General features: G+C 54.9%; 1 protein-coding gene across 1 annotated transcript; it reads right to left on the bottom strand.

The window, feature by feature from the left end:
- Window positions 1-2,192: 2,192 nt before the first annotated feature.
- On the bottom strand, window positions 2,193-27,346 carry ACSS1 (acyl-CoA synthetase short chain family member 1). Its single transcript, XM_078868405.1, has 14 exons — window positions 27,064-27,346; window positions 19,931-20,027; window positions 17,903-18,102; window positions 17,431-17,606; window positions 15,269-15,421; window positions 14,722-14,869; window positions 13,240-13,377; window positions 12,739-12,831; window positions 12,102-12,214; window positions 11,398-11,524; window positions 10,602-10,729; window positions 9,489-9,552; window positions 8,729-8,850; window positions 2,193-2,366 (listed from the first exon to the last, which is right to left on the bottom strand). The coding sequence occupies exons 1-14, from the start codon at window positions 27,344-27,346 to the stop codon at window positions 2,193-2,195; spliced, it is 2,016 nt and encodes a 671-aa protein (XP_078724531.1).
- Between the last annotated feature and the right edge of the window lie 364 nt (window positions 27,347-27,710).

Below are 27,710 nucleotides of genomic sequence, written 5' to 3'. Positions count from 1 at the left end.
GTTGCTGCTCCGGCACCCGCATCAATCAGCTCCGGAGCCGCACGCGGCTCTCCAAGGACTACTCTGTGACGTTATTTATTAAGGACCGTCTCGTATTCACCACACAGTGCATTGCGGCTCTTGAAATATTGACTTACTTTTCAAAGAATTTGACAAAAATGGGTGTACTTGTAATTTGGGGTTCCGACCCGTGACCTATGTCGACCTCCCCTACACTCATCAATGGACCTCCTTTGCCAGTACCAAAATATACTAATAGGGGTTTTCCCCTTTTTTCTGGCAACAAAACTGACACCTTTTGCAAGGAATCATGCTTACATTAACCACAATACTTGCAGTCAGAGTATTGTTTTTTGTTTGCATTTGACTGCAAGTATTGTGGTTAATGTAAGCATGATTCCTTGCAAAAGGTGTCAGTTTTGTTGCCAGAAAAAATGGGAAAAACCCTATTAGTACACTCCCCTGCACTCTTCCTTAAATCAACACCGGTCCTGGCCACACTCAGCTCAAACCCATCTCAGATTTACAAGACATTTATCCGCACAAATCGGCAATTGTTCGAGAAAGAGAAAAACAAAGTTAATTCTAAACCCGGTAATGGATTGCTTGGACACGGACACAAATCGATTGTGAAGAAAGACGCTCGCTCATATCTCGATGTTAAGTTGCTCATATATATTTTATTATTTGTATATGTACAGATAATACATGTTGTTTTTTCTCATTCTGCAGAAACATTCGGTATTATATTAACGGCACATATTCGTACGAGTGCTCACGTTCCTGTGCATAGGTGTCCAATATTTGTTCAATGACAATAAACATTAAAAAACAGAAAGCACCAGGCTTAAAACGGGGACCGTCTGGAGTGCATTTTTAGTTCTCGACTTTTTTGCGGTGGGGGGTGGTTTATTTTTTTGTATCCACGGCAGAATAATTCAGTTTCACAGACCGTCCCTGTTTGTTCCGCTTTTGTTAACATTAACAAAACAAAAATCACAGCATTAATCATCATAACCACCACCAACCATCGGCCCCCCGAGCAGTATTTATTCCGCGTAAATTAATTCATCGGGCGGAAACGTTGGAACTGTGCGTTTAAAACAACTCAAGTGCAGAATTCAAGTAAAGTACAAGGGGGCTAAGGCAAACTGACCCATTGACTCGTGGAGGAATGCCATAGCAACAAGTCAAGCAGACAAAAAAAAACACGGATTAAAACTGCAGAGGTCACGTTGGTCCCGCCATTCCCTTGTTCAATTACCATTTTAAAAATACCTTCAGTTAAAACTTCCACGCGGTTTATTTTTATTAGCACCTCTTCACGAATTAAGACTGTTGGTTGTTCTTCTAAACGTGCGTATATGCTTGCCGTACTGTTTTTCACCTCTGGAATACATATTTTATATCTACGATACCGTTAAATACCCCCAATACACTACGGTGGCTATAAGACGATAACCCAGCACCCTTAAAAGCAGCGAAGCCGACCTTAGTGCAAACATGGCAAGATTTCTGGTCCCTTCAACAGATGGTCCCTTCATTATAAGCCCTCTCATACGGATCGAAAGAGCCAAGTATTTATTTGTTTATTGGATGGGGCGAGAGTCCTCTTTGGGGAGACCATGCTGTCTGCTGCTTGCCCTCTTACACAGCTCACAGATGTTTGGGAAGCGACACCCAAATACGTCTTTTTTAATTCACCGCTCAACACCCCCCACCCACCTCCCTCATCACTGACACGGCAATGGGATGTCTTTCTCCAACAGTTGATCGACAAATAGCTGTGGAGGAGAATAAGCAAACAGTGCGTCTACAAAACCCAATCGGAGCTCACGGCCCCCCTCGTTAGGCACTTTGGGACGATCGCGACGCGAATGCGAACGTGTGCGCTTCGGTTCCCCAAGAGACGCGAGGTGACGAACAACTCCGATGCCATCACAGCACCGTCAGCAGCAGCAGCAGCATCAGCAGCGGATGAGGAGGAGGCGGAGGAGGATGGGTGGGAATGGGTTAAGGGTTGGGTGAGGGATATTGGCGGGGGTTAGGGATGAGGAGAGGGAGTGCTGGCAAGGTGAGGGGGGGAGAAGCCAGCAGTGCTGGTAGTGTGAGTGTGATAAGCGCTTGTAGTGTGAGGTTGAGGAGCACTGGCGGGGTCGGGGTGGGGAAGGGTTGTCGTCAGGGCGACGCGATCACTTCTTCGACTTCTTCTGCAGCTCGTTGTGACCGTTGACGATCTCCTGGATGACGTCCGAGTCGTCCAGGGTGGTCAGGTCTCCGAGCTCCTTGGCCTCGTTGGCGGCGATCTTGCGGAGCAGACGGCGCATGATCTTCCCGGAGCGCGTCTTGGGCAGGCGCTTCACCACCTGGTGGCACGCGGACACAGGGACGCACGGCGACGTCAAAACACGCAATGACTCACGTGGTGTGCGCCCAGGTGTTGCTGGCCTACGCCAAAAAAAACCACACACACAACGACGTCAAAACGCATGCACACGCGTAAAAACAACAAAGTCAAACATTCCCCCTGTAGCCTTAACAGACTGTTGGGGCAAGTGCTGTTAGCGAGCACCTATGAAGACCGGCACGGCACGCGAAGGGTTGGGGGTCCAGAGTCACGCCCGGCCGCCTTTGTCTCCTCAGTGGCGATGTTTACACACCGCACCAGTTACTCATTTGAGGCCGAGTCGACCTAGGCGAGGCCCAGGCCCGATTCAAATAATCGTTTACTGCTCTTGGCCGTGAATCGAATTCGGGGGTCACCGGGTTTGTAGCGCAGCATTGCACACACACACAAACACATCCACGCAGGGTTATGAAATCTACGACAGGAATTTAATCAAGTGCCAGTTCTTTGCCATGACGCGTGCACTCCCGTCCCACGGAAAGCCGCATTTACAAACGGCCGCTTAAAAAAGAAACAATACGAAAAATCGTGCCAAGACTTTGTGCCCCCCAAACAATGAGTGGCCACTTGGAGCTGTCAATGGCCAGTGGCCATGGGACGGAGGCGGCGAGAAAAGAATAACACTGGTCAACAAAAAAAAACATATTTTTCTGGCCTGGACTTTTGCAGCTGTTTTAGACTAATTTCAGGGTGCCGATTCCAAATCTGATCTCAGATTTGCTCTATCACATCTCATTTTTATGCTATCGGCATACCCCCATTTTCATTGATTTTACCCGAAATTAATTCTGTGACTTATGATTGCAAGTTGTTGCGAGTCAGTGACTGCTTTGGTGTTAAACTATGGTGCTGTATTTTTAGGATAGTGTGTTTATAATATAATTTTATGTAGATATCCACATTTATTTAATATTTTTCTTCTGCAGTTTTTATTGAAAATGCAATATTTGATATCTCAAAAACCTGATGTGATAGACAAAAACTGATGCCAGATTTGGAATCAGCGCCCCAAAATTACCTTGAAACCGTTGGAATACCTTATTCCAGAAAAAGTGTGTTGACCAGTGTTATCGGCCCTGTTGGCGAGGGTGGGCCCTCGGTGGGGTGGGGTGGGCCCTCGGTGGGGTGGGGTGGGCCCCCGGTGGGGTGGGCCCCTGGTGGGGTGGGGTGGGGTGGGCCCCCGTGGGGTGGGCCCCCAGGAGGCGCGTGCGAGGCCACGTGGTTAGCGGGGACTCCGCGGTCGTGGCCTCCGTCTTTCACGTGAACGAGGAATTTGACTCCGGCTGCTTGCGTTCTCATTTTCGGTGTGGGGTGACTTTCACAGAGTGATATATATATTCATATGTATGCATATACTACCAGAGCACGTTTTTTTGTTTGCACGTTCACCACAAGTAGATGTGGTTAATGCAACACATGATTCCTTGTAAAAGGATTCGGTTTGATGTTTTAACATCTTAACACAACTGTTTTATACTCTTCAGACGTCAGACGGTCGCTTGTTGTTGCGATCGAAACGTCGCGATCTATTATTTTTTCTACGTACGTGACTTTACCGAAAGAACCAAAGGATATGGATTTCGGCAGTCACAAAAGCTTCAAATCAAGATACAACTGTTTTATTCTGGCCAGATAGGGTAAAACCTATTGTTATATTTATATATTTTTTATGATTATGCTTGTTTAGCCAGGAAAATCTTCACCCAGTCTCAGGAGAATCCGACTAAATTTTTTTACAGCGGCTGTGTGTCGCGTGCGATCCCCAAATGAGTAGTTTGGAGGTAATTCTTTCAGCTTTGGGATGTTTGGGCAATACCGGTTACATTCTATGTTTATGTTTTAGCATTGAAAGGAAACCGGAGAACCCGGGAGGAAACTCGTGAAGAACAGGGGGAGAGAATAAAAACTTCACTCACTCATTCTCACTCTACAGAACAGGGGTAGAATGAACAACGTCCACTCACTCCCTTTGTAGAACAGGGGGGGATCTACCAATTCCACACAGATAGGCTCCCAAGTTCTGAATCAAACCCGGGCATTTCATGCTGTGAGGCATCAATGTGTAAATTAAGTGAATGATCTTTATAATCACCACCACTATGTTTGAATAACGATGGGGGGGGGGGGCTTCATCTAGCAGTAGAATTGAGAAACGGCTGTAAATTCATCACTTTTAGATTTGTTATTATTCAATGTTAGAAACGTTGGCTCTGGTAATTATTTTCTTCCCAAAATGTACAATCATCTGCCCAGCAGATGTGTCTGCCAATGAGTGGAAACGCAGAGAGGAAAGAGAACAGAACAGCTATTTCCTCTGCTGACAGTTGCACAGATACACAAAGATAAAACAAAGATCCCCCGTATAGCCTTAACAGACTGTAGGGGCAAGTGCTGTTAGCGAGCACCTATGAAGGCCTGAACGGTACACGAGGGGGTGGGTGGCCAGGACCACGCTCGACTGCCTTTGTCTCCCCAGTGGCGATGTTTACACACCGCACCAGGTACTCATTTAAGGCTGAGTCGACCTAGGAGAGGACCAGGACCGGTTCAGATAATCGTCACTGGTTTATAGCGCAGCGCGCTAACCGCTACACCACCGCTCCCCACACACACACATACACACACACAGACACGCGCGCGCGCAAGGGACAAGCAGTTCTCGGTTTTAAAAAAAAGTTAAATGTTTTTTTTAAACACGTAAAACAAAAAAAATATTTTTATTTTACCAGCTAAGACATCGTTGAGCTACATTAGCTCTCTTTCAGAAGCAACTTGGCCACAAATGATAGCTCAACCAAAGTGGTTTACCGTGTGGAAATTTATAGCAGCCAAATACTCTGAATGCATGTTTATAAATGTGGAGGGAAAAGCCGGGGAAAAACCGTTGGGAGAACATGAAAACTCGTAATATATAGGTGTCAGGGTCAGGATCGAACCCACAACCTCCTGATAACCATTCGAGGTCGTTAAAATCTCGCCACAAAGGCGTCCGTGTGTGGCAAACCGGACAGCGGTTTGTGACCTCATGAACAAAACAAATTGGGGTTATGGGTAATGGTAAAAAACTATTTTAATAACCGTACTATGAACCCAGCGACCCGAGTTCCATTTCCGGCCAGAGTTAACATCAGTTGACGAGTGACACCTGAACCCTTTGCAAAGCTTGTTATCATTGTTGTTGTAACTATTCCAACGGCTGAGTGTGTGTACCCTAATTCATCAAATTAACATCGTAATTGATGGGCAGAACAGGCGGCGTTGCTGGAAAAAGCCAGACCGACTCATTTGTGCCCTGAAAGTCGCGTTCAAATTTAACCCATGTGCAGGAAGATCAGCTGTTGTTGGACCAGGGAATAATAATAATGATAATTACCGGCATTGCTGAAGAAAGGTCAATGTTAGACCATACTTGACCATTCTAAAATAAACTATAAACGATATTTTATTTAACCAGGTAAGGCCCACTGAGCTCAGCTCTTTTTCCCAAGCGGCCTGGCTTACCATCGCGTGGAAATTTATAGCAGCCAAATACTCTAAACGCACGTCGCTAAATGTGGAGGGAAAAACCGGAAGACCCAGAGAAAAATTCACACGACCACGGGGAGAACATGCCAACTCGAAATATACAGGTGTCCAAGGTCAGGATCGACCCCGTGACCTCTCGCCACCGTTGCGTCGCTGGTCAGTGCAGGTTGGTCAAGGGGGGTTGTGGTGGTGGTGGTGGGGGGGGATCCTAGAACCGGTTCAAATATCACTCGCTACTGATGTAGCCATGGCTGGGAGTCATGGTCGCTCAAATCCTGATTGCAATGGACACTTCACACAGAGCCGGCACACAAAGGCACGTTAAACGTATCAATAATACAAGCAGCTAATCTGCACGTACGTACGTTTGTCTGGGAGAATGTTTGCGCGTGAACCGCTCCACCACTTGCAACGAATGAGGCTTTCGTTTGAGAGTTCACGACGTGAAATTACAATAACAAAAGAAACCACTGATCTGTGGAACCGATAAGTTAGCCTATCGGCCCCCACAGCGCTGCTTATCCACTCTAGACGCCCGTGGGCGCTCTAAGTAACTTTCGACGGACCGTTCAATCCCAACGAACTTCCCCCACCAGTGCCCAAGACACCATCTCTCAGCGGCGTTAGACGTGTGACCAACTGAATGTGAAGACGCCGCAGCAGTTTTCCCTTATGGTTCACACCCCCACGTTACGCCGCGGCAAATTTGCACCAAGCTATTACGTCACCACATCTTTGCGAGGCCGGACGTGATGGTGTAAGTTAGTAACGTCCCACGATTGCTGTACCAAGAGTGGTCTCTTGGTGCAAAACCCATGGTGCTGGATATTATTTGCAACGTTAGATATTCAAGTTTGCCATGAGCCAACACGAATGCAGAGAGGGGTGAGCGGGGGGAGGGGGGGGGGTTGAGGTGTGAGAGTGTGCGGAGGGGAAGTAGCGAGAGAAGATGGGGGGAAGTTAGGAGCGTTCGCGGTTGCCTACGCACGGTGCGAAAGATGTTCGACATACGTACATAGAGACGTGGGATAGAGCAAGTTGAAACGGGAAAGGTAGGAGAGTGCGTGGAGAGGAGCCGAGTGAGAGATGAGTGGCCAGAGGTAAGAGACGACAGAGGAGAGGGAGGAGTGTGGAGAGAAGTCGAGAGAGTGGCGAGAGAGTCGAGCAGCAAATCCGGGCCGATGCTCCGTCAATTCCGTGACCTCAGAGGTTGCACTTTTTAGGGCCTGTGCAGGATTTACGGCGCCGCTCGTCAAACAGATCGTGCCCTCTTGAGCAGCCGAACCGCAATTCACGACAACAAAGCGACGGCTTTGCCGCACGCAGCCAGCCCCCCTTTGCCTCAGCGGCGGGCGGGCTGGAGAAAGTGCACTTTGACCTCTTGCCAAACACACCGGTTGCAGACCGACCGATTTGAGCCCGCGGCGGGGGGGAGGAGGGTGGCACGGCGAGAAATGCTCCTCTGTTCCTTCCCGCGCAAGTAAATCGCCCTCCGGCCCCGTGTTCTCATTTGCACTCGAGTGTCAAAATCGCATTCAGCGCGCCCTTTTTTCAAGCCAATGTAAATGTGTTTGCGGTAGGCTAATCTGCGTTCGACTTTCTTTTAAGAAACAAAACAACATTTTGAAGAAATCTGTTGGGGGAAAGTTTTGGAGTTGTCAGGGAGAGGGTGGGGGTGGCAGAGAGGGGGCTTGGTAGGGGATCGGCGGTTGGGGCCTTTTTGGCCCGGGCTTGAAATCCAAGTGTTCCATTTGGATCCGAGCCCTGGGACTTAGAAAGGGCACTTTGCCTCGGCGCTGTATGTATGCTGAACTTCATTCGCACTGTATGTAGCCAACTGCTAATCGGAGGTGCGGGGAAGGATAAGAAACGCAACTCAAAAAGCAGTTTTAAAGAAATGAGTTTTCAAGAATAAAAAATATCGTCGGCTTGTCAGGCTCCGTAGATCCGAAGATATTAAGGGCCAAAGAGTTGAAATAATATTAACAGACAACAAGGACATTTCAATAAAAGTGTGCAAAAAAAGTGAGTTTTCAATCGAAGATATGAGGCCTCAAAAAGGCGAGGACATCCCATCCCCCTGATGGCTCACCCCGTAACAGCTCGGCACGATCGGTGTGGTCAAGCCTAGCGAGGGAGTAGCAGCCAAAGTTCGGAGGAGGTGGTGGGGGGTGGGGGGAAATCGCCAGAGAGGACGGAGAGACAAATCCAGCGTGCGTGAGGGGTGGGTGGGTCGGTGGACCGTGGACTGGGGCGACGCCGATGACGGCCACGATGAGATATTCCCCAAAACCGAATGGCCGCGACCGAGTGGTCTCGTCAGCCGTGCCGTCAACCCCCACGCCCCCACCCCCCCCACCCCACCAGTATCTGTAATCGCTGCCTGCAGAGCCATCGTCGTTGACGACGCGTACGACGCCGGACGCGTTTGCCCCGTAAAACGTTCGTCACCCGCCGACACGTCGTGGGACCTGCACCGCCGTGGCCGGCGGGGGGCCACTGCAGCAGAATCTCTTTGCTCTACTGTACTCCTCCTCTGTACTTTCTAATTATCTAGGTTATAAAAAAAACTAATTGCTCTCGAACTGGTTTTCCTGTATAGCTTGTCCTTCACCCCCCCCCTCCTCCGCCCGCACCTCCGATTGGCACGGTTGGCAACGTACGGTGCGAAAGAAATTCAACATGCATACGTACGAACATCCGTGCCTCCCCCCTCCCCGCCCCGTCTACACTCTCCCCTTGCCAGGCCGCGCCGAGTCGCGTGGCCGCCGGCCGGGTTTTTTGTTTCTTGCTCACCAGGATGTTGTCGGGCACGGCGTATTTGGCGATCTTGGTGGCGATGATGTTGCGGATGTCGGCGACGATCTTATCCTCCGGCTTCTTGATGCTCTCCTTCAGGATCACGAAGGCGTAAGCTCCTGTGGGGGGAGAGCCCAGTGAAGGGGTGGGGGGGGGGGCATTGGATGAGATGGATCGTTGGGTGATCAGTGCAGTGGCGTGCACAAAAAGGAGCACTCGAACCTTGACCCGAGTGTTTGGTGGTTCGGGGGAGAGTCTAAAGTGAACGTGATATCCTGCTCAAATGAGCATTGAAGCAGCGATAATCACAGCCCTGAGTCGGTGGTGGAAATTCCTCATTCCTATGGCGGAGGCGAGTATATCCATTGGGCATTCATAATGTACTGGGGCCGGAGGGGGGGGCCCGGGTGTCAGGCTGCAAAGAGGGCGGGGGGGGGGATTGGATGGGGCGTGGGGGGGGCGGTGGGGTGGGGGGGCTGTGGTTTTTATTCCATGCCAGCCAAACTAGACGCCTCTGGTGTGGCACTGCCACAGTGGCAGGTGTCACGTGCACAACTGGTGTGTCACGTGCACCACTGGTGTGTCACGTGCACCACTGGTGTGTCACGTGCACAACTGGTGTGTCACGTGCACCACTGGTGTGTCACGTGCACCACTGGTGTGTCACGTGCACCACTGGTGTACAACTGGTGTGTGGGGGGAGCATGAAGGCTGTTGGGATCCCCAATCTGCTGTCCGTCCCACGCCCGTCGCCGACCTTGCCCCTTGATGTCGTGGGGGCATCCGACGACGGCCGTCTCCGCCACGTCCGGGTGCTCGCCCTGGGCACAGACGGAAGAGTCAGTCAAAAAAAAATCATAACAAAAACAAAATCTATTTCTTTATTTTATTAAAAATTGATCTTAATCCTATTCAATTTGTTTTGGTCGGATCGCTTGAGTCAGATGCCAGTGCGTCTCGTATGCCCCTCCTCCACCCGGCGCAGCCAAAAAAATCGATTTATTATTCGACAGCTTTTGTTTACTTTGTCCACGCGGTCTGACCACGAAACCGAACCGCGAATTGTAACGTCGGTCTGGCGAACGTCCTGCGCTCGCGAAACCGTTACCGCCCGAGCGCTGTTTGGACGATGGTCTGTTGCGATCACGTTAACTTTTCTTTCGCGAGAGACTTCTGGAACAAGGAGAGAGGGAAACGACACGTGGGTGTGTGGAGCTAACGATCCGGGTCTGATCACCGTGCTCGGGATACACGCTGGAAATCGCGCACCCAACAACGGGAGCCAAAGTGCTTCCAAGCAAAGCGCTTCAAACTTGCCGAAGACGCCCGCGGTAGTGCGTGGCGAAAGCTCGAGAGAGGAGACGGTCTCACGCGTCGGCCCATCCCAGGAGACGGAGCGTGGGACCAAGACCGGATTGTGATTGACACGTCGACGAATCGTGCGTGGCCACCCCGAGCGCGAGCATCCACCACGGATCGTCCCATCGCACCCGACGGGGTCCGGACACTCAAACTAAACTGTTCATCTATTTTGTATTATTTTACCAGGTAAGGCCCCACTGAGCCGCATAGCTCTTTTTCAGAAGCGGCCTGGCCACAAATGATAGCTCAATAAAGCGGCTTATGATGTGGAAATTTAGAGCAGCCAAAGGATCTAAAACGCGTGTCGATTCTAATTGTGAGGTGAATAGCTGGAGGACCCGGTGAAGAATCCACGGGGGAGAGAGAGACACACAAGCTCCAAATATACAGCAGCAGGCATCAGGGTCGGGATAGAACCTACGACCTCCTGCGTACCAGGCGAGGCAGTTAACATCTCGCCGCCGTGACACCCGCGGCCCCAGCCCACCGCCCCGCCGCCCGCTCTCACCATGGCGTCCTCCACCTCGGCGGTGCCCAGCCGGTGCCCGCTGATGTTGATGACGTCGTCCATGCGGCCGGTGATCTGGTAGTAGCCCTTCTTGGTGCGGTACGCGCCGTCACCGCTGAAGTAAAAGCCTGGGCGGCGAGTGGTGGCACGATGGTTAGCGCGGCGGAAACAACTATGCTCCTGCTGCTGTTGCTGCAGATGATAACGATGATGACGATGACAATGATGATCGCAGTAGTGCAAGTGTTAGGAGCGCTCGCGATGATGATGATGATGATTGATGATGCTAATGATGATACCCACTACTGTCCATTAGCATCTGTATTAACCAGACGATTATGATGATGGTGATCATGATGGTGATGAGATGCTGCTCCTCCTCATCCTGCCGATGATGCTGATGATAATGCTGCTTGCGGTGGTGATAGCGATGGCGATGCTGTTGCTGCTGATGATGAGGATGCCAATGTTGAAGATGGTAATGGTGATGCTGCTTTTGCCGACGGTGACAATGACAATGCCGCTGACGATGGCGATGATTATGTTGCCGATGCTGCTGCCAATGACAGCGCCCAGCAATACCGACGCCAACTGCCGCCGATTCTGACAGCGATGACGCCAACGACAAGTCCAGAAGCAACACCGCTCCCACGCCGCAAAGCGGAAAACGCGGCGAGACCGACCGCGACAGCGCAACCCGCTCTCCCGCCGCTCCCGCAGAGCGACCAGAGGTCACCGCCCACCGCCGCCGAGACGCCGCTGAGACGCGGCGGCGGCGTCGCGCGCGCGAGCTCACCCGGGTACGCCTTGAAGTAGGTCTCCACAAAGCGCTTGTGGTCGCCGTAGATGGTGCGTGCCATACCGGGCCAGGGCTGCGCGATGCACAGAGCTCCGTTGGCGTCGTTGCCGCTCACCACCTTGCCCTGGCGGAGGTCACACGGCAGCAGCAGCGGCATGCAAAAGGTTCCGCCGAGGTAGTCTTCAACGGGTACCGCTGGGGTCCAAGCGTCGCAAGGCGAGCTCGCGTTGAGGCCGGAATTACCAGGCCCGGCCGCCTTTGTTTCCCCAGTTGGCAGTGGTCACGCACCGCGCTGGGTACTCGTTTAAGGCTGAGAGAGGCCTAGGGCTGGGTCAGATATTCGTCGGTGTTGGGCGAGCGAGCGAGAATCGAACCGCGGGTGACAGCAACGTACGCGCACGCGCGCAAAGAGGCACACACACGCACGGAAAAAAACTACTCAACGTTCTGCACAGATCGATTTAAGAATCCACACTGCTCGACTGCAATCTCCAGGCCGCTTCGGAGTCCAAGGCTCCAACAACCTAGTATTGCCACAAATCCTCCCGTCCGAGTGCTAACCAGGCTAAAAGCCTGCTTAACCTTGGGAGACCCGGCGAGGTCGGGCGCATTAAGGGCGAACGCTTCCATCTTTGCGTGATCCACCAATCCTGTGCATCCACCTGCCTCTCCTGCCCCCCCCCCGCCCACCCGGGTCTCACCTTGTCGTCCAACAGCGCCGGCTGGATTCCCAGGAAGGGCCTCATGGCCATGGCCGGGATGATCTCCGCATTGGGCTCTGAGGGCCGGGGGCTGATGCAGATTCCTCCGGTCTCTGGGCGATGCGCAAGGGCGGTAGCGCCAAGACAAACGGTGATTACAAGAACACGATGACACCGGCTAAGGTAATTCTTCATCGTTATCATCGTCGTCGTCGTCGTCGTCGTCGTCGTCGTCGTCGTCGTCGCCCATGATCCATCCACTGGCATCATACTCTCTCATTCTGTCCCTGTCTCTGTTTTTTTTATTCCCTCTCTCCTTCTCTCTCCATATATCTGTGCTTGTGTCTCTGTTATTCTGTACCCCCCCCCCCCCCCCCATATTTCCATTCCCCCCATATCTGTGCCCCCATCATTCTGTCCCTCTGTCTCTATAACATACCCTCCGTCTCTCTTGGCCTTCTATCTCCCTCTCCTATCCTTTCAACCCCCCATCCTTCTGCCCCGTTGTCTCTACGACATCCTGTCTGTCCGCCCATCTCTCTTTTCCCTCCGTCCCTTCTCCCGTCTCTCCATCGTCAGTCGCTCCGCTGCCCCCCGCCGCGGCCGGCACTCCATCTCCCGTCCCCGGGCGACTCACCGCTCTGCCACCAGGTGTCCACCAGCGCGCACCGCCCCTCTCCCACCACCTTGTGGTACCACTCCCACGCGTCCGTGTTGATCGGCTCGCCCACTGCGAACACATCGGTCACAATCGCCAGTCAGCGCCGCGGGCAACGCAGGTGAAAGCGCTTAACCCTTTCCCGTTCCGAGACGTGTGCAAGTTGCACGGTGGGGTTCCGCTCACTGCTGAATCTGGGAACACGCGAGCGGCTCATGGTTAATTTAATTTCGAGAGGCGTAGCAGCGCCATTGTTTTCAAAGACATTGCACTTCACCACAGAGAACCGTAGCGACACGACCGCACTCTACGACAGCAGCAAATCTTCGGAGTGCGGGAGCGGCGATTCGTCGCCGCGTGCCGACCAACCGTAGGAAAACCGGAGGGGGGGGGGGGGGCTTGCGCCGGAGCCCATCGGCTCGGACGACTCGCCGCGAAAACCACCGCTGACCGACCAACCCCTTGGCACGGGCGACTCACCCGAGCCGAGGATGCGCAGGGAGGAGCGGTCGTACTTGTGCACCCACTTGTCGCCGTGCTTGATGAGCAGGCGGATGGCAGTGGGCGCGCCGTAGAACTGGTTGATGCGCAGGCGCTGCACGGTCTCCCAGTAGCGGCCTGCGGACAGGGAACGTGAGCGTCGGCGTCCTTGCCGTCGGTGGTGGCGGCGGCGGCAATCTTGTCGTCGTCGTCGCGGTCAACGTTGCATCGCTGTTACTGTCGTCACGGTTCTGATCGTAATCTCTACGCCGGTGGCTTCTTCATCATCATCGTCGTCGTCGTCATCAAAACTGTCCACGTCCTCAAATCATCATCATGACGAGCATCGTTATTATGTCAGAATCATCATTGGCACGGTTGGCTATGTGTGGTGCGAAAAGAAGTTCAACATACATACATCACTAAGCTTTGTATTGTCATTATCATCACTATTGTCTACTAATTCATCATCACAATCATCGTTTTCATTCACCATCACCATCCTCATCATCCTTGTTACCACCGTCGTTATCATCACCACAATCCACCCCATACACTAGCATATACCTACTGTAATCACCCAGCAATGTCTGTCCTTAACGCTCGTGACGTCACTCCACATCGACCAGCCCCCCTCATTAATATTCATGAGCGGGTGGCGTCACTCGATATGGAGGACTCCCCCTCATTAATATTCATGAGTGGGTGACGTCCTCCAAATGGACACCCCCCCCCCATAAATAATAATTTGCGGCTGACGTCACTCCACATGGGGGGGGGGGCGAGGCGCCTCCTCCCCCATCCTCGGCGTCAACTCAACCCTCACTACAAAGGCAGAACCCTCACGTCACGTGATCTCCGTAACGCTGTTGAGACATCGAAGTAAAAAGGACGTCGTGATGAACAAGGGATTATAACCTTTAAATGAAATAGGTCTGTGTCACCGCGGCCTTACAAATTGCACACACGAATTGATGCAATGAGTATCACGTCGCGGTCTGCTTTTCGCTTGCAAGTTTCAGATTTACTGCAATACACCCGTCCTTGGATGGGCCAAAGGCTCGTCTACAATAACCATAATAATAATCATCATCATCATCATCGCAGTAAAAGCATTGCAATTCCAAAGTTCAGGGCCTGTATTACATTTTCATTTGTGGGTTGGCAACCTCTTGCCTCCCATCAATGAAAAAATTATCCCACCTCAGAAGGGTGGGAGGTCAGGAGGGTGGGAGGTCAGGAGGGTGAGAGGTCAGGAGGGTGAGAGGTCAGGAGGGTGAGAGGTCAGGAGGGTGGGAGGAGATCAGTAGGTCAGGTGGTTAGGAGGGTGGGTAGTCAGGAGGGTGGGAGGTCAGGAGGGTGAGAGGTCAGGAGTTCATGAGGTCAGGCGGGTGGGAAGTCAGGAGGGTGGGAGGTCAGGAGTTCATGAGGTCAGGAGGGTGAGGGGTCAGGAGTTCAGGAGGTCAGGAGGGTGGAACTCACCGGGGTCGGGGTACACGGGCGTGCTCTCGAACAGCACGGTGGTGGCCCCGTTGCACAGGGGTCCGTACACCACGTAGCTGTGCCCCGTGATCCAGCCGATGTCCGCGACGCAGCCGAACACGTCGCCCTCACGGTGGTCAAACACGAACTGGGCCGGGGGCGGTGCGGGAAGGGGGCACGGGAGAGAGGTGACGGAGGGGGACATTGCAAGGATTCATCCGCCGATCCCTTCAACCCACGTCTCCCGCACCCCCCCCACCACCAGGCATAGCTCTAACCAGGATGAAATTTGCTCAGCTTGATTCGGCACATTCTGGATTATTAAATCACTTTGCTGTAGTTTTTCTCTTCACCCCCCCCCATCACGCTGTTTTTATGCGTGGACAACCGCAGCGAGAACATTTTTCACGCCCGGCGCACCACGTCCAGTATACCTCTTGCTACGACTGTGCTCAACCGCCAGCCGCGTGCCGCCTACTGCGGCCGAGCCAGCGGCCCGCACGCAACGTCGAGCGAGGAGCGCAAGCGGCGGGGTGTCAGCGCCCACCTGGTGGGTGAGCGAAGCGTAGAGGAGGTAGCCGGCCTGCGTGTGCACCAGGCCCTTGGGCTTCCCCGTGCTGCCCGAGGTGTAGAGCAGGAAGAGGGGGTCCTCGCTGTCCATCACCTCCGGCGCGCACGACGTCTTCTGCTTCGCCAGGTCCTGTCCGTGCGACACGACAACGCGATGGTGATGATGGTTGATGGTGTTTACAATGACGATGGTGGCGGTGACGATGATGATGGTGGTGGTGGTTACAACGACGATGACGATGGTGACGGTGATGATGATGGTGATGGTGTTGGTTACGATGACGATGATGGTGGTGATGGTTACAACGACGATGACGATGGTGACGGTGATGATGATGGTAATGGTGATGATGGTGGTGGTTACAACGACAATGACGACGGTGATGATAATGATATTGGTGGTTACAACAATGGTGATTATGATGAGGATGATGATGAAGACAACAATGATTATGATGATGAGGATTATGAGTATGTCAATGATAATAATTATGATGACAATGATGATGATGGACAACATCAAAAGTTGAGGATAATTACAACAACAACAACAACGAAGCCAACAGCGAAAGTGATAGCGAGGTGGTCGGTGTCACGTGGTGGTTCGGTCGTTGTGTTGCCTGCAGCTTGGTGGTTGTGACACGTGGTGGGTGGTGTGGTGCCTGCCAGGCGGTGTGGGTGAGTGTCTGCCAGGCGGTGTGGGTGGGTGCCTGCCAGGTGGTGTGGGTGGGTGCCTGCCAGGTGGTGTGGGTGAGTGTCTGCCAGGTGGTGTGGGTGAGTGCCTGCCAGGCGGTGTGGGTGGGTGCCTGCCAGGCGGTGTGGGTGGGTGCCTGCCAGGTGGTGTGGGTGAGTGTCTGCCAGGTGGTGTGGGTGAGTGTCTGCCAGGTGGTGTGGGTGAGTGCCTGCCAGGCGGTGTGGGTGAGTGTCTGCCAGGTGGTGTGGGTGAGTGCCTGCCAGGCGGTGTGGGTGGGTGCCTGCAAGGCGGTGTGGGTGAGTGTCTGCCAGGCGGTGTGGGTGGGTGCCTGCCAGGTGGTGTGGGTGAGTGCCTGCCAGGTGGTGTGGGTGAGTGTCTGCCAGGCGGTGTGGGTGAGTGCCTGCCAGGTGGTGTGGGTGAGTGCCTGCCAGGTGGTGTGGGTGAGTGCCTGCCAGGTGGTGTGGGTGAGTGCCTGCCAGGCGGTGTGGGTGAGTGTCTGCCAGGTGGTGTGGGTGAGTGCCTGCCAGGTGGTGTGGGTGAGTGTCTGCCAGGCGGTGTGGGTGAGTGCCTGCCAGGTGGTGTGGGTGAGTGTCTGCCAGGCGGTGTGGGTGAGTGTCTGCCAGGTGGTGTAGGTGAGTGTCTGCCAGGCGGTGTGGGTGAGTGCCTGCCAGGTGGTGTGGGTGAGTGTCTGCCAGGTGGTGTGGGTGAGTGCCTGCCAGGTGGTGTGGGTGAGTGCCTGCCAGGTGGTGTGGGTGAGTGTCTGCCAGGCGGTGTGGGTGAGTGCCTGCCAGGTGGTGTGGGTGAGTGTCTGCCAGGCGGTGTGGGTGAGTGTCTGCCAGGTGGTGTGGGTGAGTGTCTGCCAGGTGGTGTGGGTGAGTGTCTGCCAGGTGGTGTGGGTGAGTGCCTGCCAGGTGGTGTGGGTGAGTGTCTGCCAGGTGGTGTGGGTGAGTGCCTGCCAGGCGGTGTGGGTGAGTGTCTGCCAGGTGGTGTGGGTGAGTGCCTGCCAGGTGGTGTGGGTGAGTGTCTGCCAGGTGGTGTGGGTGAGTGTCTGCCAGGCGGTGTGGGTGAGTGTCTGCCAGGTGGTGTCGCTGGGTGCCTGCCAGGCGGTGTGGGTGGGTGCCTGCCAGGCAGTGTGGGTGGGTGTCTGTCAGGCGGTGTGGGTGGGTGCCTGTTAGGCGGTGTGGGTGGGTGTCTGTCAGGTGGTGTGGGTGGGTGTCTGCCAGGCGGTGTGGGTGGGTGTCTGTCAGGCGGTGTGGCTGGGTGCCTGTTAGGCGGTGTTTGTAATCGAGTGTCGGGTGGCGGTCGCGTCACCCCGAGCAGTACTCTGCTCTGTGAGACGACCACCCTCCCCCCCACTGATCTGTCGTCTCCGGGCACGCCACCGACGTCACAGAACGACCCGTCACGAGTCACGAGACCGCCGCAAGAGGGGCCCGCTCGCTCACCTCCTCCAGGGGGATGTCCAGGGGCCCCGCGCGCTTCTTGGCCTCGTCGCCGCCGGCCAGGAAGACGCGCTTGACGCAGGGCGACGCTCGCACCGCCTCGTCCACCACCCCCTTCAGCTCCACCCGCCTGCCGCCGCGGTCGCTGCCGACGGTCGTGATCACGGTCTCGCAGTTCGCTGCGGAGAGACGGTCGACCGGGTGTTGGCCGCGACCCGTCTACTGCTGCCGGGCGAATGCGTCCACCCACTGCCCCCGCCACCGCCGGGAGGCGTCGTCCAGATGATGTTATGTTTAGAGGGCTCAGCAGCGCGTCGAGGAGCCACGGACGAACCGGCGCTACCAACAATTGCCCGAGCTCTGCGGTCCTCCGTTGCGTAATCACCCGTACGGTCAGCACGGTCGGCTACGCACGGCTTCCGAAAGAAGTTCGTGCCTACGTTCGTGCGTCGCGGCGCGTTCGGCCGAGTCTCACCGTTGCGGATGCGGTCGGCGAGCGCCTCGGCGCTGAAGCCGGCGAACACGACGGTGTGCACGGCGCCGATGCGGGCGCAGGCGAGCATGGAGGCGACGGCGATGGGGTTGGACGGGAGGTAGATGGCGACGCGGTCGCCCTTCTTCACGCCGCGCGAGCGCATCGCGTTCGCCATGCGGCAGGTGAGCTCCAGCAGCTCCCTGAGGACACGCGGACGGCGGCGTCGTCGTTAGCCTTGTCGTCGTCATCGTCGTCGTCATTGTCATCATCATCGTCATCATTGTCATCATTGTCGTCAGTCATTGCCCTCGTCGTCATAATTGTCGTCATCATCATCATAGTGATTGCCGTCCTCGTCGTCGTCATCATCATCATCATCGTCATCATTGTCATCATCGTCATAATCATTGCCGTCGTCATCATTATCATCGTCGTCATCATCGTTATCAGTCGTCATCATCATCATAATCATTGCCGTCGTCGTCATTATCATCATCATCATCAATCAGCACCATCATCAGCAGCAGCAGGAACGTCAGATAAACTGCTGTCAGGCACGATGATGAGGAGCCGTTGCGCCAAATGTCGCCTGCTTTGTGTTCGTTTTCCTTTCAAGGCCACGCACGGCGGTGTTATTTGCACGGAATGTGTTGCCTTGTGTTTAGTCGTTTGTGCGCCACTGCCAACGCAGCAGCATCGCCAAATAAATGTTTTATAGAGACACGTAGTAGCAAGAGCAGCCACTTGAAAATAACGGGAATTATTTTTTATAAAGTTGCCTCTCCTCCTATATGCCTGGGCGGTTCAGAGAACTTTACATCACATCAGCACATTTGAAAAGAGGCGGTGTGATCACGGTGGGGTGTAGGTGGCAGCGGTGTGACCACGGTGGGGTGTAGGTGGTGGTGTGACCACGGTGGGGTGTAGGTGGCGGTGTGACCACGGTGGGGTGTAGGTGGCGGTGTGACCACGGTGGGGTGTAGGTGGCGGTGTGACCACCGTGGGGTGTAGGTGGCGGTGTGACCACGGTGGGGTGTAGGTGGTGGTGTGACCACGGTGGGGTGTAGGTGGCAGCAGTGTGATCATGGTGGGGTGTAGGTGGCGGTGTGATCACGGTGGGGTGTAGGTGGCGGTGTGACCACGGTGGGGTGTAGGTGGCGGTGTGACCACGGTGGGGTGTAGGTGGCGGTGTGACCACGGGGTGTAGGTGGCGGTGTGACCACGGTGGGGTGTAGGTGGCGGTGTGACCACGGTGGGGTGTAGGTGGCGGTGTGACCACGGTGGGGTGTAGGTGGCGGTGTGACCACGGTGGGGTGTAGGTGGCGGTGTGACCACGGTGGGGTGTAGGTGGCGGTGTGACCACGGTGGGGTGTAGGTGGCGGTGTGACCACGGTGGGGTGTAGGTGGCGGTGTGACCACGGTGGGGTGTAGGTGGCGGTGTGACCACGGTGGGGTGTAGGTGGCGGTGTGACCACGGTGGGGTGTAGGTGGCGGTGTGACCACGGTGGGGTGTAGGTGGCGGTGTGACCACGGTGGGGTGTAGGTGGCGGTGTGACCACGGTGGGGTGTAGGTGGCGGTGTGACCACGGTGGGGTGTAGGTGGCGGTGTGATCACGGTGGGGTGTAGGTGGCGGTGTGACCACGGTGGGGTGTAGGTGGCGGTGTGACCACGGTGGGGTGTAGGTGGCGGTGTGACCACGGTGGGGTGTAGGTGGCGGTGTGACCATGGTGGGGTGTAGGTGGCGGTGTGACCACGGTGGGGTGTAGGTGGCGGTGTGACCACGGTGGGGTGTAGGTGGTGGTGTGACCACGGTGGGGTGTAGGTGGCGGTGTGACCACGGTGGGGTGTAGGTGGCGGTGTGACCACCGTGGGGTGTAGGTGGCGGTGTGACCACGGTGGGGTGTAGGTGGCGGTGTGACCACGGTGGGGTGTAGGTGGCGGTGTGACCACGGTGGGGTGTAGGTGGCGGTGTGACCACCGTGGGGTATAGGTGGCGGTGTGACCACGGTGGCGTGTAGGCCTCTCACTTGTAGGTGATCTTCTCGTGGGTCCCGGGCGTGTCCTTCTCCCACAGGAGTGCCACCTTGTTCGGAGTCCGCTCCGCGTGCCGGTCCAAGCAGTTCACTATCAGAGGGACAACACGAGCGGGAAACACAGGGTCAGACACGTGGAGACACACACACACACACGAGGGACACACACGGACCTTTGCGGCAAGTGCTGTTAGCGAGCACCTATCAAGGCCGACACGAGGGGGAGGTGTGACCAGCATCACGCCCGGCTGACTTTGTCTCCCTCGTGGCGATGTTTACACACCGCACTAGGAACTCATTTGAGGCCGAATCGACCAAGGGGAGGAGGCCCAGGACCGGTTCAGATAATCGTCACGGGTGTTGGCCGTGAGCGGGAATCAAAGTCGGGTCCGCCAGGTTTGTAGCGCAGCGCGCTAACCGCTACACCACCGCACGGAGACCCGTGGGAGGAACATGGGGCATACACATGGTGAGGCACGGGGGAGTAACGTGGAGACACGAGGGAGACACGGTGGCGTCACTGGGGAGACACACGTGGAGAGTCGCGTGGAGACACACGTGGACACGCTGGAGGGCGCGCACATCAATCAGCTTGAGGCGTCGGGACACCGTCCTAGGACCTGTCACGACTCGCAGTGCAAGCTCCAGGTTGCACAGACCTTTCGGCTCGCATCCATCTGGACGACGTCAAGCGACCAACAGCGACCCGCCAGGTGGATTGGTGGGTGGAGAGAGCGGCTCGCAGTCAGAAGGGTGACATTTCAAATACCGCGTTGGGGGTTGACCCAGGCCATCATCTCTCCGGGGGGTCGCTAAAATAGCACCACTTTGTGGGTAAGTGAACGGCGGTTTCTGTCCAATGGAGAGACCCCCCCCGCCCCCGTCATAGGAATGTGGAACTTCCACCACTCCTTAACCACTCCCACCTGTTCTCCTGTCACCGTAACGACACCACCACTTTTATAGTTGTTGTGAAGCGCCTCGGATTAAGGCGCTAAATACATCTGTTTAAGATAAGATGTTGCACATTGCAAATGTAGTCCTGTACTTACTCAGACAAGGCAAACACAGCAAGTCTGTGAAGGAGACACAGTCTTTGCGCGGAGTTGAGGGTGCAACTTCCTCCCACGGGAAACAGAAATTCACTGAAAAAAGGATTTGGCCACAAATGCCAGGGCAGGAGCGGTGGTGCAGTGGTTGGCGCCCCCTGCAATACGAACCCAACCCTCTGGGTGGGGAGAGAGGGGGGGGGATCCATTGCGGGACACGGCTACGTACGGCGCGAAAGAAGTTCAACACACGCACACGTCCATCAGCGGCGGAGTGATACCCGAACCAGTCCTGACCCTCACAGCACCCCGCTGTGCCAACTCGCAATTGACCTGCAGTGGTGAAGTACGGTCAACAACACTGACCCGTGAGAAACACGGCGTGGGCGGGGGGGCGGTGGCCGGGTCGATCGTGGGGCTTCTTGGTGAGATGTGGGTGGGTGGGAGATAAGGTGTGTGTGTGTGTTGAACTTCTTTTGCACCGTATGTCGCCAAACGCGTTAAATCGGAGGTGGGCGAGTCGTGTGGAAAGGACCCGATTCATCGTTCACTCGCCACTGACGTCAGCGGTGGCCGTCGATCGAACTCTGGATCGCCGGGGTTCGGAGCGTAGGGCGCTAACCGTTGCGCCACCGCTCCCCTTCCCTTCGATATGATGTGCGGTATGTGCGTAAACAGTACTGTGCTGGATATTAAAAAATATATGTGATACTATTTGGTTGGGGGTCACCGTTTCACAACCGTGGCCGTGAACGTCTTCAGCTGTTCCTCTCCCACGCTCATCTCTCAACCGGAGTGTTTGCAATGAGCCACCACCACCACCACCGCCACCACCATCACCACCTCCACCACCACCACCACCGGCACAACCACCACGATCATCGCCGCCACCACCACCATCACCACCACCACGATCATCACCTCCACCACCACCGCCACCACCGACGTCCCTTAAAGGAGCTCACGATGCGAGCTGCGAGCGTAACTCCACACACCAATTTGAATGTTTCCTGCCCGAGCTGCCACATTCGCCCGTGTGGACAAAAGTCGCGTTGATTTGGGACATTCATTCATTCATTGATTCCTTGGAGACCCCACTGAGTCTTTCGCCCACCCCCTCTTCTCGAGATTGGTGCCCTCACGTTCAAAAAGAAAGTCCCCAAGCGAAAATTCCTGCCGCTGCAATGGACGCATTGAGGCAATTTGGTGCTGTTCATCACACCCCACCCTGTTTACAGCACTGCAGAGCCAGTGATGGAAATTCCACATTCCTATGGTACAACCACGATTGATTGCCCCCGCCCACATTCCCACTATTTAAGCGGCGATTGAATAATGAACGTGTCGTGTTTGTTGTATGTATTGGTGTGCAGTACTTTTAGACGTTGCGGTTTCTGTTTCCAGTGTAAACAATTGCATTTATGGTATATTATTATTGTACTATTACTGTATTTTATATCCTTTACTGTATATTATTACTGTTTATTATATTATGACTGTGTATTATACTATTACAGTATATTATAATGTTATTACTGTATATTATTATATTATCAACTTTTGATGGCATGCATTCATCCGTAACGAACGGGGGGGTAATATTCAGGATCTGTCCATGCGGCTGTCTCGAGAACGGCAAGTTGACATCCCCACCCCGCTCCAATTCGGCGCAGCGCTTTCATCCCATTGTACCGTAAGCCCGTCTTGCGACAAGGCAGTCACATAGACATCGAGTTCCAATGGGGGGGGGGGGGGCTATGAGGAAGGGTCATTGGCCGAAACGTCGCCTGTTACATGTGTGTTATTCAAGGCCGCAGCGTCACTGACGATTGTGTAGAGTTGCGTGTGTTTAAGAGCTGTCTCTTGCGCGCCGCTAAATTGTTTGCTTATTTAAGGATTAAAATCGGTTGATCACGCCGTCTCTCTCTCTCCCGGCTGCACAAGCACGTGACTGGGTCATGTTAAACCCAATGACCCAACTTCATTCAATCCACTTCCCACTCCAAGCCTTGGTAAACATCACCACTGGGCAAAGTGGCGTTGATTAGCGAGCACCTATTGCACACTCGGCCGACACGCACGACCGCCTTTGTCTCCCCGGTGTTAATATTCACGTCCACGCAGCAGCATGCATTGTGGGTACGCAACAGTTAGTTGACAAGATGGGTCGCGAGTGGTGGGGTAAAGTGTGGTTCTACTCCCACCTCTTCCGAGACGTCTGGCCATTGTGGAAGAGGAGACCAAAACACCCTCTGGGGGAGGGGAAGGGGTGGGGGGGGGGGCTCCTAGTGGAGGCCTTTTTCCGCCAGCAGCGGCGTGAGCGAGCAGTTGCAGGGCTGCGCCTTTAATTTTCACACCGCCGCATCTCAGGCTCGCGAGAGGTCTTGGTCCAGCAGTGGATTGACCGTGGCTAACGCCGATTTTGTAAATGACGCAGTGTTAAAGTTTAAGACACCAGCGATTAAGCAGCGCGGTCGGCTACGTACGGTGCGAAAGAAGTTCAACGTGCACGACTGAGTCGACCATGGGGATGCGGTGGGGGGGCACACACTGGGCGATGGCCATGGCCGGGTGTTGAACCCGGGTGGCGAGCTGCAGGAACCAACTCCACCACCGCCACCAACTTCACTGCTCCCCCGGCAACGTTCGCTTGAAACCCCTCCTCCTCCTCCTCGTCACGCGAACGCGCGCGCGTGCGTTCGCGCGTGTGACAGCGCCGCTTCTCTGTGCTGTAAACACTCCGACTAGCACGCGCGCGCGTGTTCGTTGACTCTTGTGTGTTGTGTGTGTGTGCGCGTGTTTTTTTTCTGTATGTGTGTATATTGGGGAGCGGTGGTGTAGCGGTGAGCGCGCTGCGCTACGAACCTGGCCACCCGAGTTCGATTCCCGCTCACGGCCAACACCAGTGACGATTATCTGAGCTGGTCCTGGGCCTCCCCGAGGTCGACTCAGCCTCAAATGAGTGCCTGGTGCAGTGTGTAGTAAATATCGCCATTGGGGAGACAAAGGCGGTCGGGCGTGGTGCTGATCACCCACCCCCTCGTGTGCCGTTCTGGCCTTCATAGGTGCTCGCTAACAGCACTTGCCCCAAAAGTCCGCTAAGGGTATATGGGGGATCTTTGTCATTGTTTGCTAAAATCACCTGGCCCAACAGCCTGCCAAGGGCTACACGGAACCTTTGTCTTTTGTGTAAACGTTGACACAAACTCACACGCATCTCTGCCACTATTCACCCAACAGGTGCTCATGATTTTACCACTCTTAGTCGATCGGCAAATTGCACGTGGTGGGGTAAAGTGTGGATACTCCAACCTCTTCGAAGACTGGTCGCCGTGGAAGAGTAGGCCAATTACCTCCTAGAGGGGCTCTCTGGAGCTCGCCCGCGGGAGCCCTTCTGCCAGCAGTGGCGTGAGCAAGCAATTGCAGGGCTGCACCTTTACCTTTACACTTAAACACAGCTGCACACAAAGACAAAGGTCTCCCGTATTGCCTGGACACTGTCGGGGCAAGTCCAAGACCACCTATTAAGGCCGACACGGCACACGAGGGGGTGGGTGGCCAACACCACGCTGGGCCGCCTTTGTCTTCCCAGTGGCGATGTTTACTACACACCTCGCCAGGTACACATTTGAGGCTAAGTCGACCTAGGGGAGGCCCATGACCGGTTCAGATCATCGTCACAGGTGTTGGCCGTGAGCGGGAATCGAACTCGGGTCGCTGGGTTCGTAGCGCTAGGAGCTACACTACCGCTCCCCACTACAAACACAGACACACCTATCCACACACACACACAGACACACCTATCCACACACACACACAGAGACACACCTATCCACACACACACACAGAGACACACCTATCCACACACACACACAGACACACCTATCCACACACACACACAGAGACACCTATCCACACACACACACACAGAGACACCTATCCACACACACACACAGAGACACCTATCCACACACACACACACAGAGACACCTATCCACACACACACACAGACACACCTATCCACACACACACACACAGACACACCTATCCACACACACACACAGAGACACACCTATCCACACACACACACAGAGACACACCTATCCACACACACACACAGACACACCTATCCACACACACACACACAGAGACACCTATCCACACACACACACAGACACACCTATCCACACACACACACACAGACACACCTATCCACACACACACACAGAGACACACCTATCCACACACACACACAGACACACCTATCCACACACACACACAGACACACCTATCCACACACACACACAGAGACACACCTATCCACACACACACACAGAGACACACCTATCCACACACACACACAGACACACCTATCCACACACACACACACAGACACACCTATCCACACACACACACAGAGACACACCTATCCACACACACACACAGACACACCTATCCACACACACACACACACAGAGACACCTATCCACACACACACACAGACACACCTATCCACACACACACACACAGACACACCTATCCACACACACACACAGAGACACACCTATCCACACACACACACAGACACACCTATCCACACACACACACAGACACACCTATCCACACACACACACAGAGACACACCTATCCACACACACACACAGAGACACACCTATCCACACACACACACAGACACACCTATCCACACACACACACACAGACACACCTATCCACACACACACACAGAGACACACCTATCCACACACACACACAGAGACACACCTATCCACACACACACACAGACACACCTATCCACACACACACACAGAGACACACCTATCCACACACACACACAGAGACACACCTATCCACACACACACACAGACACACCTTTCCACACACACACGCGCATTCGCACACACCCACCCATCAACACCCAATCATATGAAGACAAAAAGAGACACACCCACACACACAAAAAGAGAACCTCCGTATAGCCTTCAACTGCTGTTGGGGCAAGTGTCCCTACATACAGACACACACACACATCCGTACGTACACACGTTGGCAGCTAAACACACACACAAACTCCCACGCACAACAGCCAAAGCTCCTCGGTGTATCCTAAAACAGCCTCTTGGCGCATGTGTCGTACACAAAGACAAAGAGCACCCTTGTAGCCTCGACAGGATGTTGGGGCAAGTTTGATGTTCGCGAGCACCTATGAAGGCCGGCACGCGGAACACGTGGGGGGGGAGGGGTTAGAGGGCACTCGAGGGGGTAGACATCACCAACTTGGAGTAGCGATGTCTGCACACCGCAGCAGGTAACTCGTTTGAGACCAATTCGACCTACGGGAGGCCCAGGAGCCGTTCACACTCGTGTTGAGAAGTGCCGTGCACACATGCACCCACTCACACGCGCACAGAGTGTGGATGGGGTTAGTGGATTGTTTGCTTGCGTATGGCAGCAATATGGTTCAGGAGCTAATTGTCAATGTTGCGAGGTCTGCTTAACCAAGACGAAGAGGGCTTTATGAATGTTGCTGTTTCTTCTCCGTTGAAAGAACGCAGACTGGAGTGGCCCACCGTTTGGGTTGCATGGCCACACACAGGCACCCACCCTCACAGAGTGGGTGCATACGTGAGCGAGTGAGTGAGCGGGTAAGCGAATCGGTGAGTGGATTGAATGAGTGACGCGCTACGCGTGCAGAGTGAGTGTGAGCGCAGAGTGAGTGTGAGCGCAGAGTGAGTGTGAGCGCAGAGTGAGTGTGAGCGCAGAGTGAGTGTGAGCGCAGAGTGAGTGCGAGCGCAGAGTGAGTGCGAGCGCAGAGTGAGTGCGAGCGCAGAGTGAGTGCGAGCGCAGAGTGAGTGCGAGCGCAGAGTGAGCGCGAGTGAGTGTGAGTGCAGGAGCGAGTGAGTGAGTGCAATAGTGAGTGAGTGGGCGAGCGGGTGAGTGCAAGAGCGAGTGAGTGTGAGTGCAGGAGCGAGTGTGAGCGCAGGAGTGAGTGCGAGAGTGCAGGAGCGAGTGCGAGTCACGCGGCGCTGGCTGTGTATGTGTGTGGGTTGGGGTCCTCACCGCTCACGTTGATGTTACCGCCGGTGAACCACGAAATGCGGCCCGCGTCCATGTCGCAATCGCGCACCTTGTTGAAGGCGCGCTCCCAGCGCAGGCGTTCCTTGGCCGCCTGGCCCCAGAAGGCATCTGGCTGGTTCAGGGCCATGTCTTTGAGCTCGGCGTACGGCCGATCCGCGATGGGACCGCTGCCGCTCGCCAGCCCGCGCACCGACACGCAGACGCCGCGTGGCAGACGCAGCATCGCCCGGCCTCCCAGCCATCCGTACACCACTGCAGTTGCCATGTCTAGCACACACGCGCGTGTGTGTGTGTCTGCCTGTTTAAACTCTTTGCGTGGCTGAGTGTGCGGGTGTGTTAAGTGCGCGCGCGTCTGTGTTGTGCGTGTTGTGTGTGTGTGGAGGAGAGAAGCTCACCGCGGGAGAGTCGGGGTGTGAACGCGCAATTTAAGCTCTTGCGCCGAGTCTCCGCCTCCAGGAAATATTTTGCTGCGGGTCGTACGAGTGGGTGCGGGTGTTGGGTAGGGATGAGTGGCTGGATGGAGATAATGGTGGTGGTGGTGGTGTGGGTGCGCGGGTGGAGCTCACGTTCAGGGGTTGGTGGAGGAGGTGGTGATGGGAGGAGGTGGTGCTTCAGTCCACGGTGCTTGA

This window comes from Lampetra fluviatilis, chromosome 25, assembly GCF_964198595.1.
Source record: "Lampetra fluviatilis chromosome 25, kcLamFluv1.1, whole genome shotgun sequence".
Taxonomy (NCBI): domain Eukaryota; kingdom Metazoa; phylum Chordata; class Hyperoartia; order Petromyzontiformes; family Petromyzontidae; genus Lampetra; species Lampetra fluviatilis.
This window is presented reverse-complemented; position numbering and strand designations above follow the sequence as displayed.

Bases quoted from the DNA above. Each gene is read 5' to 3' on its own strand.
- ACSS1 (XM_078868405.1), bottom strand. From the start codon at position 27,346: ATGGCAACTGCAGTGGTGTACGGATGGCTGGGAGGCCGGGCGATGCTG. The intron at 9,553-10,601 runs GTGAGAGCGGGC...GTCTGTGCCCAG, and splicing joins CCGAGGTGGAGGACGCCATG to GGCGAGCACCCGGACGTGGC. The intron at 2,367-8,728 runs GTGAGCAAGAAA...GCGTGCCACCAG, and splicing joins CCGTGCCCGACAACATCCTG to GTGGTGAAGCGCCTGCCCAA.